Below are 20416 nucleotides of genomic sequence, written 5' to 3'. Positions count from 1 at the left end.
TTTCTTCAGTCTAGTAAGAGATAAATTACTCCATGTTGGAGAAAGTGGGGACTAACAGCAGAGTGACAGAAGTTTCATCTTGCCTCTTTTTCTGTTTATTCTTCACCTTGAGGAATCAGAGAATGAATGGTACTGAAACAAACTCAGAAAAAGTTATCCCAATTTATGGCACCATTAACTGTTTGATCTGAATAGAGACATTAACCAAATCAAAGATTTGTTTCTCTTACCCTCTCACCAAAACCAAAGCTATTATCTTTCCTTTCATCTCTCATCCCCCAAATAGTTGGATTGAAACATAACCAGAGTATTAAATAATTTTTCAAATAAAACCAAACTAATCTTTCCTTCAGATTAGGTCTGGCAATGCTTTCCAAGGGTTCTCGGAAGTCTAGCATAAATTGCCACTTTCTAAAAGTTATGGCTTGAACATATGTCATTTGAATTCTGTAAAAGAAGCTGAATTAAATGAAACTCTACTTTTTAAAAGTTTAATTAGAAAATTAGAATGTTGGGTAGACCTTAGAAATAGGATTGTTTTAATGAGAAATGTGCATTTTATGAAAACTGATGTTTAAAAATAGATAAGTTTTATGTGGCAGGTAAAATTGATTCCACTAACCTTAAAACTTTTACCTGATTTTTATGTAAGGTTTTTAACATTATTTGGAGAAAAATATATAACTAGTAAAATTTTTGTAACTATGTGCCTTACTGTAAACATAAGATTAATATTGAAAGTCAATATGTGTTCTAATAATGAGTAACTACTGTGGAATTAATATAGAAAGAAAATCTTCTGGAAGAAAATAGGAAGTTAAACTCTAAATTCCAAATTAAGTAACCTTGGAATTAATCAATTTTATATGTATTTTCCTAGCACCTGTATTTGGAATCCAAAAGACAGAACCTAGTGAAGTAAGTTTTTAGGCTATTTTTACTGCTGTGGAGCAAAGTACAGCCAACTCTTGATTATCTGAGCTAATGGGGAATAGGTGAGAGCATAAATAAGTGAAATTGACAAAAATCCCCAAACCTCAGCCACAGGCAATATTTTTAGTCTTCTCTCCCACCAAAAAAAAGCTTATATCAAAGTTTTGAACAAGTGATATAAATTTCTGACTTAAATTTTGGCACTTTTTTATTTCTTCTGCCCATGTGCTGATGAGTAGTGAAGCCATCTGAAAAGAAACATCCAAAAGGGTAAAGAAGGTCCTGAATAATCTGTAACTGGATTATTCTTGCATAATCAAAAGTTGACTGTGCAACAGACTATTTAGATAATTCCTAAGTTAGAAATATTTCCAAAAGTTGAAAAGGTTTATATGTAAAAGATACAAATTTATACATATATATGTTTTGAGGTATTTCATTTTTTAAAAGATATTGTATAATTTAATTCTTCCCTCTCCCTTCTTTTTTATTCTTTACTGAGAAGTTTTTCAGTAATTGAAGCCTGCAGAACTAAAGAAATACAAAATAACATAATTTACCTTGGCTATATCAGTTCTTTTTTTTAAAGTAAACTTTTGTGCTCAGAGATTTTTCTTCTCTATTATTTATGGTTTCTGCAATGTTAGATTTAGATGTACCATTTGGATTTCTATAAAATATTTACTAGCAAAAAGCAAGTGGCTTTCATTAGGTTTTATGTTAATGTATTCATTTAATGTATAAAATGTTTCTGTTTAAAGCATTTTCAGAATACATTTAGTAATTTTTATTGGTTCTGTATAGTTGACTTTAAAAACAAAAAGGGCTTATAGATCTATTATGCTTTTTAAAAAAATACAAGCCAATATTTGTATTTGTTCACGTTGTAGTAGGAAGGAACTATTTGGTGATAGGCATGCTGAAGTTATATTGGAGTACAATTGTTCTTTATTAAACCTATTTAATTACAAAGTGCTGTTAGTTTAAAAATTTTCCAATGGATTTCCATCATAATTTATAATTTTTAATATAGAAATATAGTTAAGTTTAAATGTTTGTTTTCCATGGTGGCTTTTTATAACTCTCAGTCACTACCACCCCAATTAGCTCTGAACAGATTTCTCTGATATCTTTGATCAGGGGTTCTCAAACTACTGCCCGCAGGCCATATGCGGCCACTGAGGACGTTTATGTGGCCAGCCGGTTATGGCAAATGGGCTGAGGGGCAGAGACAGAGTGTGAGCTTTTGTTTTTACTATAGTCCGGCCCTCCAACAGTCTGAGGGACAGTGAACTGGCCCCCTATTTAAAAACTTTGAGGACCACTGCTTTTGACCCTTAAGGTCTACTAATCTAACTCTTCCCTTTCCCCTCCCTCAGTGCTTCTGAGTTTTGAATGGAGCAAGCCTTTTATAGGCTGTTACCAAGTTTATTTCCTTACTGAAGATGACCTGAAGAGGAACTATCAGTCGTTAGGATCATCTCTTAAACTTCCCCACATTAGCAAACAGTATTTAATGGCTTGTTCTGAAAAGATATTAATTGTCCTTAGTTTGATTGCTAATAGCAAATAATTACTTTTCCTAAAAATTAAGATGGTGGAATCAGAGATGTGCCTTACTTTTATTTTGTTTTCTCCCATCTCTGCCTTGTGAAATGCTTTAAGTTTCTGGTCATTCTCAAGAATTTAATTTTTATCCCCACATTCAATAAAATTCTGGCCTACTTATCCTTTCTGATTGAGGTTCAGGAGAAAACAAACAAATAAAAAAGGGCAGTATGTCATCCATTGTTTTAAATGACCCATTCTGTTAATAAAGACAAGTCATTTGTGTATAAAAATTCAGATGGAGTCAAATGGATGTAGTCTAGTTCAGAGTTCATTGCTTTGTGTTACATTGACTAAGCAATATAGAGATATTTGTCTAAGTAATCACATTCATCAACATTGTATTAAGATTTTCAGTGGCTAAATATAGCTTCTTCTTCTTTTTTCCCTAATTGGTTGTGACAGGAGGCTGGAGCCTAAAACATTGGGAGAGTGCCCTGCGGTAGTTGAGACAAAGAACCCTAACGTTGTTGTGAGGATCAGTTATTAGCTAAAGAGCTGAAGATGGCTCAGGAAGGGGAGAGCAGAACAGCCAAAGGCAGAGGACTGACAGAGTGCAGCTGATTGGATAACTGATTTCCACATTTACTCTCAAAAATTCAGATTTTCCTTTTTTTTATTCCTGGAAGAAAAAGAACCTTTGTGTTTTATCCCCTCAGTGAGCTAAACCAGTATATAAATATATATACATATATATATATATATATTTCATGTAAATATGCCAAATATGAGAAAATGTTGTTATAACTTAAGGACAGATTATTTGCTTTGTCTAATTTATCTTACTTACAAAGTCCTTTGTGGATACTTTTAAAATAATTTGCTCAAAGTTTTCTTAGTACACCATAACATTGTCTTTGGGATTTCTTTATTAGTACCAAGAAAGATTTTGGTAACATAACAAAGCCTCACTCTGAATTTATTGGCTAAACATGGTGCCTATCTAGGAGTGAACTTGGAAGTTCAGAAATCCTGATTGGACAGTGATTTGATTTGTTTGTGCCCTTGACTTAAAAATAAGTTTTCTGTCCAAAACAGTTGGAAAATTCTGAATGGCTAAGGTTTTTGTAGCACTCTTTGTTGTAAAGGGTTGTTACAAATAAAAGCATGATAAAATGACCTGCTTCTCTTATATGATTACAACAAAGCACAGAGGGTAAGAAAGCATAAAACTACTTGTTAGCATTTTTAAAATTTATTTATTTATTTATTTTTTTTAGTGAGGGATTCTCTTAAGTTTTAAATGGTCAAGATGATATTTCATTTGTGACTATTAAGATACCAAAAAAGTTCAGTTTCTAAAAACAAAATTTATGACTATGTTAAACAAATGTTAAATGAGCTAGTTCCACACTGTCCTATGTCAATATTTTTAAAGCAAAGGTATGGTCTAGGGTTCTGATTTTTTTCCCAAAAAAACTTAAAAAAAAAAAAAAAAAGTATTAAATGGGCAGGCTTCTTTTTCTTTTTTTTTTAACTAGTGAAATAATATGTATTTGTTTAGATGCCTATTTGTAATTATTAGCTTCTTCCCCCTTCCCTTTTACTCTAGGTTTAATTTTTTTTTTTTTTTTTTTTTTAAAGAATATCTGTAAAGTCTGTACCTGTGATTACAAGCAAAGACTTTGTGGCTGTTTAACAGTGACATGTTTTATTTATATTGTTTTTTCCTACTAGAAATTTCTCACAGAGGGCCAAATAGTGACTAATTTGCAAAGTCAGCCTACTTTTGTAATTTTGCCATGGTAAATGCCATGTAATTGATAGAAATCCTTTATTTCCTCTTGATCATTGTCTCTCAAAATGGGGATCATTCCTTCAAAAAAAAAGTTGCTAGGAGATTGTGAACACCAGCTCCTTGCAGCCTGCTGTGCCTGACTTCCTGCCTATTAGGGCCCATCTACTCTCAGTCTTAGAGCCTACTACTCTCTTGGTACCAACTACTTCTGCCAAAATGCTATCTTTCCCCAAATGGTGCATCTTCCTGAGGCAACTGCAACTGCTTATGGCGGTTTCTTCTCTGTCCAGGGTGGTGAGTAGCATAGAGTATGGTGTTCCTAGGCTTTTAATTTATTTTCATTTTGATGGGTTTAGTGGGGTGTGGAAAGTTTCCTTTAGCAATAGATACAGGTGGGGAAAGTTTGAGAAATGCTCTAAATTAGTGATTGTTATAATAAAATATGTTTTCAAGTGTTCCACAGTGCTACCTTCAAATTAGTGCCGATACATGGATAAGGTGAGAGTGCCGAGTCAGAAAATAGAATACAACTTATCCAAAATTTAAAAATCAAAAAGTCATTTAAGCAGACTCATTTCCTCTCCTACCCCCACATACACACACACACACACACACACACACACACACACACACAACAACAACAACTCGCACACACACACACACACACACACGCTCTCTGTCTGTCTCTCTCTCACACACACACACACACACACACACACACACACACACACACACACACACACACACTTGTACAATAATAATTGATGTCAATTATAATGGTAAGATTCCAAAGTGCCCTTTGATCCTTCCAAAAAAAAAAAAATATATATATATATATATATATATATATATATATATATATATATATGAAAGGTTGAATTATGTTTCTTGTAGTTTCAAAGTTTGTTTTTACTGTATGTTGATTTAAAAAAAATATTAAAATCCCTTAACGGGAGCAATACTAATTCTTTCAACCAGAATACTCTACTTCCCAACTACTTTAGATAAGCAGGTATTAATTGTATAATTGCAATTTTAATCTGTATTAATTGAGGAGAAAAAAGTTGAAACCTTTTAGTATAGTTTCTGATCCCATATATGTAAAATCATTTTCCTCTGTAAGTGACACCAAAGTGAGGGGGGTAATAATAATAAGTATGGGGGATCTGTTTTAACTTTTGTTCTTTCTGCTTCCTCGAAGATTCTCACTTTCTTTCCTCTAGGTTATATAACTCTTAAATGTTGCCAGAGTTAACTAAAATGTGGTAGGGAAGAGAGATGTTCTTTATCCTCAGATATATGATATAAATCTTTCTCATTGGTCCCAGGAAACCCTAGCCAAGCAGCTTCTGTTCAGATTCTGATAAATGGACACTATGTAGAATCTGTATTATGAAGGAGGCTTACTTCAGTTTTCTAAAAACTAGATGCCTTAGAATGAAGCTTACTTATTTTTAAAACAGAATTTTAAGCAGTATAGACAGCTTTGTTTTCTGTAAGAGTGATGTTTTTCTTATGGTGAGGTGTTGTGTTAGCAAAAGAAATGGTGTAAAGACATCAAAATTGCTTTAGTCATTTTGTAAAATTTTATTGGGGCCATTCAGAAACAAGCTAAAAACACAGATTGGATTTCCACAGCAAAAGGGGCTAACTTACCCTAAATTAGGAATAAGCTTAGACTCTTAATAGCATGTAAATTATCCTAAAATTACACAGAATTATAGATTGTGAGGATTTTCATGGCTAATAGTGGTGAAGTTTAGCATATAAGTGAATGATTGTGCAGATTATAATTGGGATCATTGAATATAAATTCAAAAGGTTACTAACTAAAGTGGCATTCACTTTTAAGCATTTTACTGCTTATGTTAGTATAATAAACTCTCAGAAATCATCTGGAGAGGTGGTGTCTGAAAAATGAAATGTAAATCAGGACAAAATTCAAAGCCATTTTTTGTATCCTTTTTCCTCTAAGCTGGCCTGCTTGTCTTTTTTTTTTTAATTGAACTTATTAGTATTTTATTTCCTAACTTTAGTTTCACTATAAGGTATTGTTGGCCATATATACCCAATTATTTGAAGTGGGCAGTTTAAAATATTTGTTATGGTTTAAATAGACAAACTTTAAAATTTGCCTCAAAAATCATGTAGTTGTCACATGACTTTAATTAGAAGCAAATGGTTTTAATCAGTTTTTCTTTTCACGTTGTCCTTCTTGTTACCAAAAATCATTAATACTTTACAATCAAGAGTAATTTTTATTGGAGGGGGGAGAAATTCAGAAGAAGAGAGAGAGGTCTGGAGGAAACTCAAGAACAATTAAAAAGCATCTGAAGAAAAGCTACTGGCATCAGTTTCATTGGTTATATGAAACTTGAATATCTCTCTCTTCCACCTCCCATTTAAAAAAAAGTTAAGATTTTTTTTTTCTCTTGACTCAACCCTCCCCAATTGGTTAAATCTTTTTTTAAATAATGAATAATTAAATTATCTTCTTTTCATTTAGCAGTTATTATTGAATGTTACAAGCCTTCATTTTCTAGTATGTGCTTGGTCAGCCCAAGAAAGTAAAATAATCCATGAAGCTTAAACTGGGAGAAATAAATTCATGATTAGGATTCTGATTGTTTTCTTTCCCCCTCCCACCCCCCCCCCCCCCAGAAAGAGAAGCACAGTTTAAACTTAGGTTTTATATTACCTATGTATTCAAAAAGTGATGTATAATTGTAAAGGGTATGAGACTGGGGGTTCTGAACCCAGTTCTTCCACTGTCTGGCGCCTTGACCTTGAACAAGTCACTTCTCTCTGGGATTCAATTTCCTCACATAATTGACTGCCATTTATTAGGTGTCTTTGGTGTCTATTATTTGCAAGACCATGAGGAGACAAAAAGTGAAAAACTCTCTTAATACCTGCTATCACAGAGCTTAATTTATTAGAGAATGGACCAAAGGGGTAGACCAGCATCTCCAAGGACTCTTTGTGAGTCTGTGAGTCTGCAGCATTCGATGGAAATCATAAGATAATACTTTTTTCTTGTTGGCCTCTTAATTGGAATTTTGCATATTGTTGCCTAAGATAAATTAACAAACACTACTGCTTCTTTTGAACTTAGTTTTTAACCTAAATTAATAAGCATTAGCAACAATAATGTGCCTAAGCCCCTGAAATAACAGAGGCATTGGAAAAATTCTGCCAGAAGAAAAAAAGAAAATTAAAACACAAGTGAAAAAGAGAGATGAACTTGAGAGAAAAAGACTTGAAAATGAGAGTATCAGGTTTTACTAGGCAAAATTGATTTGAATTTGATCATTATTCATTAAAGCTGTCCTAGAAATGACAATTTCACATTCTCCACTGCCCTCATGTGGTTGCCAGAGAGAATACCATCCTTAGGTTAAAACAGTTCAAATGTAACTGAAATAAGCTAAAGTCATTTGTGGGAGGGAGTAATCTTGAAGTTTGCCAGTTGCCTCAAAAGACAATTTGACTTCTGTCTCTGTTTGTGTTGGAAATTGAAGAATCTTGAGGGCCATAGCACAGTTTTTCTCTGAGGTATTCAGAGAGAGCACACACTTATGGCACCACAATTGATCTTACTTTACCTGATAATTTAGTGGTAAACTAGTCCTGATGACTTCTGATATACACTTCTCCTCCTCCTCAAACCTTTTCTTTTCTTAGAAAGAAAAGGAAAGCTTGGTGGAGTTCTACTGACTTTAATTTTAAAGTAAAGGAAGGAACTTAAAAAAAAAAAGCCCCCCCCCCTTTTTTTTTCTGCCTTCATTATTTGTATTGCCTTTTTTTTATATTGGTAACATACTCTGGAAAACTTAGAAAGCATTTAACTTTTGAATGATGACCAATTTGCAAATTATCAGTGCTATTTAATATAGAAACCTTAAAACTTTCTATGTTATGACTTATTAAAGCAGAAAAAGTTAATTTTACACATGGCCATTATTGGGGGAAATGTTTTCATACTTTTAGATCTCTTCTAGTCATGGTAATTGATAGGATTTCTATGGTTATTAAAGCCTGATGTACTGATTTTTGTACTATGAACTTTAATAATAGTTAACAAAGAACCAAACTTTTTTAACCTTGTGTTTTCTTGTTTCAGCAAGCCATTTGCTGATACTTTAAAATGAAATGTCACGTCAGTAAAATTTAAACGAGTATATGGTAATAAAGTTTGTTATGAAGTTAATATTTCTATCAGTCATTTTTTTCTTCCATTACAAAATCAAGAGCAACAAAATTATGATTTGCCCTTTTTTTTTGGGGGGGGGGAGCAAAGGAAAGAAAATACTGTATCCAGTACTGGGAGATTATTAAATAGCTTTTGGTTGGTTGGTTGGTTGGTTGGGTTTTTGTTGTTGTTATTGTTTTTTGGTAACAGCTTCAATTCAATGAATCTTTTTAAAAATCTAGGTTTTGCACCTAGTTTTGTTCCTCCCAATTAGGTGAACGTGGTGTCATATGTGCAAATGTAGTTATAGTTGAAATTCCTCACTCTGTTGATTAGAATCAAACAGCCTCATACATACATTTACTGACTGGTTCCTTATTTCTTTACCCCTCTCCTTGAGGCTTGTAAAGATAAACCTGGGGAGTATAGTTAGAAGGCATTTTACTGTCCCATTTCTATTGTTGTGTCCATATATCATGGCTTCATTCAACCCTTTACCAAAAATCATATCCGCCAAAAAGGTTGGAAACTTGTGTTATAACTTATTTTTTCTCCAAATTCTTTCTTGATTAAATAAATATGTGTATATATGTATATGTACACAGACATCTAATATTAATATTTTGAATAGATTCTTTAGACCTTATTTATCCTTCCTCATCTTTTTTACTATTCAGTAATATACATCAATCTAAGGACACTTGATATGTGAAAATCTTAATTTTTTAGTTATTACAAAATAGTGATTAATTTGCTTTAAAAGAGTATATACAATATTTTATTAGTAGGCTGTTCACATTTGTTCAAAATAAGTCTATTTACCAAAAAAAAAAAAAAAAAAAAGTTCCATGACCAACTTTTTAGGAACCCACCTTTTGACATAAGCCAAGAGTCTTTTGTCATCTGACACATAATACTTGGGCGGGAAAGTGCCTATGACCCTGTACTTATTGAAGTTGAGTGCTTGCCCTCTTTCTATAAATTACTTAGTCCAGAGTAGCTCTTTCAGGAAAAAAGGTTTTATACATAAATGTAGCTGATCTACTATCTCTCAGGCATACCATTTGAATTTTTCCTGTCTTGGGTATGGATTTGTATGTACAAACCCTTCCACTTTTTACTTGGACTTCCTCTGAGTAATTGCTTCTGTTTATAAGACAGAGAATACAGATGTAATCTATATCTATGAAACCGAACAGAGCTTCCTGGACTGATGAAGCCAGTCACAGAAATTTGCATTAATAGCATTTGTGAACAGCAGTGAAATTTAATATTAAAAATGTAAATTATATGATACTAGATCACTGGAAGTGAACACATGCACACATATACATATTATGTGATTAAAATAATATTTTTTGTAACATACCAAATTTTACATTTTAAATGATTATCATTCATTCTCTGCATTGAGAAGCCGTAAACTTTTTATCAATATTGTTGAGACCTTTTTTTGCACTTGTACTTTTGGAATTGGCTTATATTCTTCATTCATCATTTTTCGAATACCATGTATGGTTGCACGTCTGTATTGTTCAATTCAGCAGACATTTGATTTAAGCAGCTACTGTCTACAAGGGGGTGATAGGGTGACAGTGAAAAAAATGAAAGTCCTTGCCTACAAGGGAACTTAATTCTTCTGGTAAGGGATACATTTCAGTCATGCCAAATGGTGCCCCAAGTCTTAAAACAAAAATGGTGGGCAAGCCATTAGAACCCAAAACTGATTTGTAAAAAGTTCATTGAAAGCTGCAACATGGAGAAGCCAATCATCAATGAGCTAGTGCCTACTTCACTTCAAACATTCCTGCTTTTGGATCATGCAGAATCTCAAAAGCACTTAAGCATTTTACTCTGGAGAAATTTGATTGATCTCTTGCATTGATTGCGTAAGAATAGTACTATTGTTGTCAACAATAAAACTCAACTTGTGGTTTTGATAAAATCTATCAGGAATTAGAAATTCTATGATTTTTCCATTGTAGAGTTGAATATTTTGTTTGCAGATCATATTAGAAAGGCCCAGTTTCCTATCAATTAATGTTTCCTTCAGAACTACTACTTTTGAACAACTTCCTTTGAAAGATTAATATCTCTGAAGTGTTTTCTTTAGCCTGCACAGACCATTCATTCATCAATTAGAATCCATGTCATTACTCAGTGGTTAAAAAGTGTGGAGATCCCCAGATTCCAAAGAGCCTTAGAACTTCAGTTTGAATCTGAGCTTCACCATTTACTATATGTGTGGCACCACCCTCCTAAGGTGAGAAATTAAGGAGGGTGGGACTAGATGGCCTCTTGGAACTTGTATGATTAAATCTCTGATCTTGATAACTACTAATATAAGTAAAAATGTAAACAGAATTTTGTCTTGCAGAAAAGAATTATGAAGCATTTTAAAAAAACAAACAAAAAAACCCCACACAAATTAGCTTCTGGTTGTTGTTTAAGAATGATTTTGTTCTCTTTTGAAGATCAGGGCAGCTCTGTTAAAAACAATTTGAGTTTGTGAAATAGTTTGTAAACCTCCAGAGAATCACATCAGCATCACCTGTGTTGCTTGGTTAGACTAAAGGATTTGATCAGGTTTGGGAAGTGACTGATCCTCAACTGGAGATGATGAAACCACGATTGGGGTTCCTCACATTCTGGCAAGCTGCCTGCTTACTTCTAGAACTTAGAGTAGAATTTTGAGCTATGGAAAGTATTCTTTCTTTATGGAAAGTATTTCTTTCTGTCCATGATGTGCTAGAGACCAAAATCATATGTAAAGAATGTTATGATAGAATCATAATTTGGAAATGGAAGGGTGCTCTGGAGTCCTAAAGGCCAAGCCCTTTCATTTCCTGCGGCTTACTGAGATAAAGTGATTTGCCCAAGATCACATAGGTTGTGGGGAGCTGGGCTACAATCCAGGTCCTTTTAGTTCTCATCAGCACTCTTTCTTTGATCTCACACTACAAAATATTCTCTACCACATTGTTTTCATCCCTTTAAAAGTTACTCTTTTGACAGCAATTGAGTTACTACATCCTTAAAATAAATTTGTAGTTTAGATAAATGAAGCATAAAACAATAAAAACTGATTTGAATTCCATTATTATTCAATAATAACACAAGTATCCCAGGATTTCTGCTGAATGGAATAGCTCCTTGGAAAACTTGAAGGGAAGTTGAGGGGAAGGAACAAGTATTTATTAAGTGCCTGTTATATGTCAGGTTCTGTTCTAAACATTTTACACATATCTCATTTAAACCTCACAACCTTGTGAGGTAAGTGATACTCTGTTTACAAGTGGAGGAACTGAGGCAGACAGTGACTGAGTGACCTGTCGAGTACCTGATGCCCCAGATCTTCCAGCTCACTCCAGGCCCAACACCGTGCACAGTGGCAGCATCTAGCTGCCTTCTTGACATTCAACAAAAATGTATCTCTAGTTTCCCAAGGTAGATTGGATAAGGAGAATACAGTGATGGAAAAATAAACTGTCCTTGACCTTGAGGAATAGGAGGAAGCTAATGACAGATAAATGTAGTACCAGGTAGAAAGCAATAAGTGAGGCAAAAACAGAAGTTGGACAAAGTCTGTGAAAACTTAGAAGAGAACACTTTCAGCCATGATTAGAGAGCTTTGTGAGATGAGGATGGTCTGAATAAGATTAACATCTACTCGCCTACCTCAACTCCTACATTATTAACAAAGGCCAAAAACATCCTTTACCTTGGGGAGCTCATTCTTATGGGAAGAGTCAGCATGCACACAGCAAGGATCATACAGTGTCTGGGCAGAATAAACACTAATCTCAGAAAGCATTTGTAGGGGAGAGAAGAGCATTTGTGGGGAAGATTTGATTTGAATCCTGAAGCCCTGAAAGCTAAGAGGCAGAAATGAGCAGAGAAGTCATTTCAGCCACAGAGATTTTGCAAAAGCAAGGAAACAGAAGATCACATGGGAGGAGTAACTGCAGTCTGGGATGGGTGGATTGTAGCAATGCCAGGAATGGAGGGAAATCAGTTTAAGAATTAGACTAGAAAAGTAGAAGCGGCCAGATGACAACAAGCTTTAAATCTCAAATAGAAGATTTATATTCGATCCTGGAGGCAACATGGAACTTTTGGGAGCAGGGTATGCAGTGAGACATGGTTAGCCCTAAACATTTTTTAAAAATCACTTTTAAGTGAGGATAGAGTGGGGAGAGATTTAAGGCAGGGGAACCAGTTAAATGGCTATTATACAGACAAGTAATGAAGGGCCAGCAATTCATTGGCAAATGTTTAACAACTTTCTCTGATGGGGAAAATAAGTACACATGATATTCTTTGTTTAATGTATATTATTAGCCTTTTACCACTTTCTTACATGTAGACAATTGACAAATGTATAGCATTTGATAATTTCCATCTCATACTGAAAATTTTGTAATTGGTTCTCAAAAGCTGCCCATCCATGTGAGGGCCTAAACTGGTGGTTGTGACCATGGGAGTGGAGAGAAGACATAAATGAGAGATGTGGTGAAGATAGAAAAAAATGAGATGTGGCAATGGATTGGATCTGTGGAGTGATGGGAGAAGATGAGGTTAAAACTGAGAATATGGTAGTGATCCCAACAGTAATAAAAGAATTTTGGAAGTAGGGAAGGTGGGGAACACGAGCTCTTGTTTTGGACAAAGTGAATTTGAGATATATATGGGCCAAATCTGTGCTTTGTGACTAACTCGGGAGAGGCTGGGTCTTTGGATTGGTGAATCATGTGCAAAGAGATGATAATTAGAAGTTGATGAGCTCACCAAGAGCCATCTCCAGTCATCCTGATCTATATCTGGTCACTGGACCCAGAGGGCTGTTCAGGGGAAAGTGAGGCAGATCACCTTGCCCAGTCCTCCCTCCCGTGATGGTGTAACAATGAAGAAGGACTAGCAAAAGAGATGGAGGAGAATCAGGGGAGAGCAGAGTCATGAAAACCTTGAGAGGAGAGAACATTTTGGTGGAGGTGAGCTCTGGAATCTGAGGCTACAGAAAAGGCCTTGAACCTTGGCAAGAGATCACTGGTAAATGGAGAGGATAGTTCCAGTTGAAGGGTGAGCTGTAGAAGAGAATGAGAGGAGAGCATGTAGGGGCGCTGGGGGTAAGGAGAGGGGCAACACGAGGGGTGGTAAAAGACTGAATCAAGGATGTCGTTTTGTAAGCTTTCCTAATAGTGCAAGAGCTTATAAAGACCTCAGTGAGGGTGCTGATTTTTGATGTTTGATAGTAAGGTTGGTTTAGAAATAGTTGGTCAACCAGTTATAGCAGGTGGCAGTGCAGAAGGGAAGACTCATGAGTCAAAGGTCTTGGACACAAGTGTGTTGTGGTGGCATGGGGGGCTATGGAGAATAGAGTGTTTGCAGTCAGTGCCTTTGTGACTTTAGTCACTTCATTTCTCAGGGCCTTTGAACTGTGTTTCATCTCTCAAGAGGGGTTGGAGGTAGATGGCTAGATTGGCAATTCTCTGCACAGAATGAGCAGTCAGCCCCTGGCAAGAGAAGGAACCAAAGGAAGATTTAAAAAAAAAAAAAAAAAAAAAAAAAAAAACGGGCAAAGAATCACATCCTTTTTTCCACCTGAATATGATGATACAATACAGATTTTTTTCCTGTGAAAAACACTGACCACAGGCATGTGAGAGGAGTTTTGTTTTTGAAAGTTGGGAAAGAATGCTGGATTTGTAGTTAAAGAACCCATGTGTGAGTCTCACCTGTACTTGTCACTTCCTCTTTCCACAAGTCTTCTGCTTCCTCATTTGTAAATCCAGGATGATTTTGGAGGGTCCATCCACCTTTCAGTCTATGATCCTAAGCTCACAGCAGATCTAGGAGAGACATGATGAACCAAAAAACATCCTTTTACAATAAAATGATTCTAGAAAAGGGACTGAGTTTAGAGTTCCATTAGTAACTAGCAACTGAGAAACAATCTCCCTAGGTTTTTCAGTAACAATCCCGCAAATAGTAGTGTTAAGAGTTGCCCAGAGCTTTAAGAGATTGAGGGACTCATTACCTCCATATGTATCAGCAGCAACACTTGGACCTATATTTTTTTTTTGACTCTGAGACCACCTCAGAACTGCCTTTAGAAGCCTTCTTTTAAAGACAGTGGTGTTAGAATGTTAATATTTGAAATAAAACAGCTTATGAACTTGGCCCAGTTCCTAGATGGCAGTAACACTTTCTTTTACTCACATCTTGCTACTCTTGCCCATCCTCAAGCATCTCAAAGAATTTTATTTTATTTTTCCCTTTAATTTTTGCCCTGCACTCTGAGTTTCGTGGTGATTTTTATCAGTTTGGTAAGTAAGAAAGAGGAAAGAACACAGCTTTTCTGAAGTCAAAATCCTTTCTCTTTATATTTTTCCATGGATTCATATACTTTTTTTTTTTAGCCTTACATATTGTAGATAAGAATTTGGGTCTCCCAAGCAGAACATTTTTCCAAATGGGGGAAATTTAAGATTAGTTTTCACATCTTTCAGTTTGTTTCCCTGAGCTGAACTCCTAAGCTTATTGAAGCCTTTAAATCACACTTGATTCTGCTTTAAGTATTCAAGTAACTTGTTGAAAGCATTATATAATTGATAGGATTAAATTGAAATCAGGAACTGATTCCAAAATCTCAGACAGGGACTACCTATGACTATGACTTCTTCAAACCTCAGTTTCTTTTGTTAAATGGAATGCATAGTATTTACCTCATGGAGTTGTAAAGAAATGAAATGATGTCTATAAAGTTTTCTACAAACTTTAAAAGACTATAAATATCAGTTATCATTCTATTAAATATTCGAATGTTATCTAAGTATTACTTGAAAAACATACACAATTCAGACATTCCCTGAAATACTTCATAAAACTCACAATGCTGAAAACCACACCAATGTTTTTATTTATTAAGGTGTTTCCCATGTGCTCCAGAGTAAGAAATCACTTTTTACAAAAAAAGTTTTTCCTTAGTGGAGACAGTCTATTAATTATTTTCAATATAAATGATTGTCCAGCAAATTTTTTAATCCAAGGATATTTCAGAGTAACAGAGTACTGGAACTACAGCTTGGACTTTTCAAGTTTAAGGGGTTTTAAACTATACCTCACTTTTATTAAGTTGACTCTGTTGAAAAGTTGACTGTTAGGAATTTCTGATGGTAAATGGGTCTTACCATCTTCACCTCTTTTTGTTATGAGGGAGATAACTTGAAGTTTTTGTTATGTTTTCACTTTACTGTTACTACAAATAATATAGAATAATAGAACAAGAATTGAAATATAATTTGTTTGTTTCCCAGTATATCTCTCTCCACCTCTCCCACATAAATCCATTTGGAAATCTATAATACTGTTATATGACAAACTATTGTTACAAGGTGGTTTGTCATTAAGAATATTATATCTTGGATATAAGGAACGCCTGAATGAGGAAATATCTCATTCTCAATACAGGTCGGCACCTTCTCTAAAAGAGAATTGGTTAGTTGATTAATAATTGGAATTTGACCAGAGTCACAGAGTCATTTAAGTGTAGGAGTCAGAACTTTCTTGCCTTACCTAAGACTAGCTCCCAGTTAGGTGGTACAGTGGACAGAACACCAATCCTGAAGTCAGGAGGACCTGAATTCAAATCAGCCTCAGACACAACACATCCTAGCAAGTCACTTAACCCCAGTTGCCTCATCAAAAAAATAAACAAATTAAAAAACATGGAGAAAACCCAAAATAAAATATCCCACACAGTAGACCTAAGAAGGTAAGCTGTGTTATCCCCACATCCGGTTTATAGTGTACCTTTTGAAGGCATACACATACATGCTTTCCCTGGTTAGATATTACTAATACATTGATGAGAAACAACATGGCACAGTGGAGAGAAAGCTACATTTTGGACGTGAAAGAATTAGATCCTATGCTAGACACTTATTAGCTGCATATAGGATTCTGAGTAAATGACAAGCCTCTCAGTTTCCTCAACTGTAAAATGGAAATAATAAACAGCAACTGTCCTATAGCCTTGTTGTAGAGCTCAAATCATATATGAGAATACATTTGCCAACCTTAAAAATTAAACCATCAGATATTGTTTTTAAAAACATCGCATTGTCATTGAGAATGGTGCTGTCCTCACAATCTCTCTCCCTTTCTCTCTCTTCTTCCCCATGTAGAGTTTACAGATGCTTCCCCAGCAACGGAAAGCCATCGCGAAGTTTAAGGAGCCAGCACACGCTTTAGCATTTCAACAGAAGTTCCACAGGTAGCCATCGTATTCTTAAGTGGAGCCTCTGAAGTTACTATGGCTTAAGGGTGGGAGGGAACACCTCGTACCCTTATGTGATCTACTCTGTATCCATTGCCTTGCTTTGCACAATAGATGTGTTCTTGTAAAGCTATGTATCAATTTGAGTTTTTGTTTTTTCATTTGTTTTTTTGGGAGGCAGGGGCCAGTGAGTTGTTCACTGAATCATCCTCTCTTAAATGCAGGGGATCAAGGGCGCCCATTATTTTAAAACAAAAACAAACAAAAACCAAAACCAGTCATTGAAACTTTTGTATGAACTTTTGGAATGTTTTGTAAAATGGAAATGCACTTCTTGATCTGTTTTTTTTGTACATTTGGATTTTTGTTTTGTTTTGGTTTTGTATCTCAAGTTTTCTTAACACAGGGCCCACCATTAAAATATTGCTTTCTTTGGCCTCCGTGACTTTACTGGTGATACTCAGAGTTGACTGATTATTGACCATTTCTTTAACCTTCCACAGGCATATGATAGATTTGTCCCACATAAATGTGGCACTGATTGTTGAATGATTTCCACTAAGAATAACCGACCCTTATGCTATAGAAACTACTGTGGAATTTTCCCAAGGAGAGGCGATGGGAGCAGAGTCACATCAGGAGCCAAGAACTTGGCAGTCTACAATCTTGCTTAACTGTGGTCTGGAGCTGCCAAAAGCGCAATGGATGCCAAGAAAAGCTGAACTTAGAGGACCCAGAAGCAAATAGGAGTTTGGTGTCCACTTGCTCCCTATCCTGTTGTAGCCACAAGGAACTATAGTTTTGGTTTTTTGTTTTGTTTCTGTTTTGTTTTTCTTTTTTTTCAAGTGCTTACAATGCATGTAGACTTTGTTCTTCAAAATCTGACTGTGTGATCACAGTGACTTGGATTGAGGAAAGAACATTAACATGTCCCCCATCCTCAAGATTTTTTTTTCCACTAGTAAAGAATATTTGATAATGGTTGCTCTTATCTTCAGTATAGGCTAGAAAATTATTTCCTTTTACATGCATTCATATCTTCTTAGAAAGACCTCAGAAGTTATATACTAAACACAGATAAAAAATTTGGGGGATAAGTCTGATATTTGTTTAGCCTAAAGGGCTTGGAGATAAGAGGTATGGGGTCGGGAGTTGTACCAGTTGAAGAGGCAGATTCTTGTTATTGTAAGTGAAAATCCAGCCTCACATGATTTTGGTTCCTAGCTGAAATCTTTCCTTCCCTCAGTTCTCAGTCCCAGAGTTAAATAGGTATAACTGTGATTTTTCTCATTGGCTTATCATTTTAAAACTTCACTTGCAAGTCCCTAAATTGGTTCCCTACTAGTATGAGCCACTTCTTTTCTAAGATGGAACACATTGGGGTAGTAACACTGGTCATCACTGTTCTGAGTATCAGTGAGTCTTTTTGGGAAGGCCTTGATGTGCACTGCCATTTGGTAGATTTAGCAGCATAGATAACTTTAATGTGAAGTGTAATTCCATACAAAGAGAAGAATCTCTGATTGTTGTGGAAGCATAACCAACACAACCCAAACTGTGAGTCCCCCACTCAGATTGCTTTTAGTAAGTATTTTGGCCTGTTTCCTTTTGATAAAAGAAACTTAATCTTTCCAGAGGAGCAAGCTATATTAAACTTGATTCTGGGCAAACCTTAAGAAAGTGCCTTAGTTCCATCTTTGCTCCCATATTTTGTGAAGGATCTTTATCATTTGGGATGATATTGCAATGGGGATCTAAACTTAGAGCAACATCTTGGACTTTTGATTTAGTTTTTGTACCGAAAGCTCCCTGATCATGTTGATAAGTCTTATCACATGAGAGAAGTGGGAAATAACTCAATGTGCTTTGATACATTCACTAAATATCTGGCAAAAGGGTCAAACTGTGGATTTCCCCAAACATGAGTGGTCCTTTATGCCTCATATTCTTTCTTAGAGGAGACAGAATTCACACATCCTTTGTCATCTGTTTTCTCACAGCATAGATTTTGTATTTCCGTTCAAATTAAGTTATTAAGAAATTTTTTTTAAGGTTATATATCCTGGAATTATGACATTTCAGACCTTGTTAAGTCTTTCAATAAAGTTAATTCTGAAAGAACATCATGTTATGTTTGAGACTAGAAAGTAGTCTTTAGTATTCTTTTTTTAATGCTTCTTGTCCAAAATTTGCATCTCAGTCTAGGGACTTACTAACCGAGATAGATAATATCTCCATCAAAAAGGAAATTAATAGATAGCTCTGTTTCCACAACTGTTATGGGTCCAATTGGTTTAATCGGACACCTCCACTCCCAAATCCTAGCCGTGGCAAGGTTCATTACAGGACAGGAAGCTTTCACCATACCTTTCCATATGAAAAACCATGCACATGGCTTTGCTCTACCTGAGAGAGATTATCACTTCCTCTCTCAGGTGTACCTTTCTTAAGAATGGATGCTCACACTGACACTAAAGAGAGCCCTACCCCATTAGTCTTGTGCCCAGAGGGCTGCATTAAAAGAAGCGTGATGATAGCAGGCATAGCCAGGCTCACTTTAGGTAGGAGCCACCTGAAAGTTTTCAATTCACTGACCTTAAGTAGTAGATTGGCTTATAACTTAGTGAGCTTTAGTTTAATGGGAACTTGAAGCTGAACTTTGGAGGATCTGGTGATCCCCCTGGGACAGTTTGATTAGTTTTAATGTCTCTTAAAAGTTGAAAAAAAAATTTTCTCTCTCCAGTTCAGCAAATAATTTGGACACTGTCTAGTAAGTAACTTATAAGTAGATTATAAGTCACCATTGAAAATAAATTAAAAGGAAATGCACCAACAGATTTTGTAGTTGTTTTCAAGTCCATTTTTTGTATTATCTGGGTATTTTAGGTGAGAGCTATCTTGTATGTGCCGGTAATATGCACATAGCCATAAACAGGTTATTCCTAAACAAGGTGTTCTTCCTCCCTGCCCCCCAAATATGATAATTGATAGAATAAATATGGATTGTTATTGAGATATTTGTTAGGATCACTACCCAGCCAGTGCAGATGAGTTCTCCTGGATAAAGCAACTTGAGCAACAGAATCAAGGTTTAATTCCTGGTTGTGATTTCTCTCATAAAGGAATAAAGTAGAAGGGATGCCAAATTAGCAAGGGATGTCAGTTTCCATTCTTGGAGCCCATCTAGCAGTTGAAATCAGCTCCCCTAACCCTCTTGGAAGATCTGTGGCAACCATTATCTTTGTTCTTTCTTTATCATGCATTTAAAGGGAGATGCAGATTGCAAGTCGTTGCATCTAACTGTACTCTGTATATATGGACCTTTTAAAATTAAAATGTTATTCAAGATGGATATTATTCAGCAACCTCTTAGCTATTTGTTAGTTTTTTGTGTTGTCATATCAAAGTTGAATGGATATCGTTCCATAAATGTGGATGTGTTTTCTGTGTGTATCTTCGATTTTTATAAAGACGGTAGTAAGTCAATACTTTTATCCTGACCTGTGTATTATTTGTTCACAAAATCCAGAAACTTGAACTTAATTAGGAATTAATTCCAATATATCTCATTCAGTCAATACATGAGGTGATTATGTGGAGCCAGTCCACACACCTCCAGCCTACCCCCATCCTTTTCTTTTGGCTTTACCTTGTTTTTGGTCTTATG

At 35.3% G+C, this 20416-nt stretch overlaps 1 protein-coding gene across 1 annotated transcript in view; it reads left to right on the top strand.

The window, feature by feature from the left end:
- Positions 1–19353, top strand: part of RBM33 (RNA binding motif protein 33) — a 168167-nt gene extending 148814 nt beyond the window's left edge. The window contains 2 exon segments of the mRNA XM_074267326.1: positions 16658–16746; positions 17253–19353. Of these exon segments, the coding sequence (XP_074123427.1) occupies positions 16658–16746; positions 17253–17301 (138 nt within the window). The 3' untranslated portion in view covers positions 17302–19353.
- Positions 19354–20416: the final 1063 nt, after the last annotated feature.

The sequence above is a fragment of the Sminthopsis crassicaudata genome, chromosome 5 (genome assembly GCF_048593235.1).
Source record: "Sminthopsis crassicaudata isolate SCR6 chromosome 5, ASM4859323v1, whole genome shotgun sequence".
NCBI classification, from domain to species: domain Eukaryota; kingdom Metazoa; phylum Chordata; class Mammalia; order Dasyuromorphia; family Dasyuridae; genus Sminthopsis; species Sminthopsis crassicaudata.
This window is presented reverse-complemented; position numbering and strand designations above follow the sequence as displayed.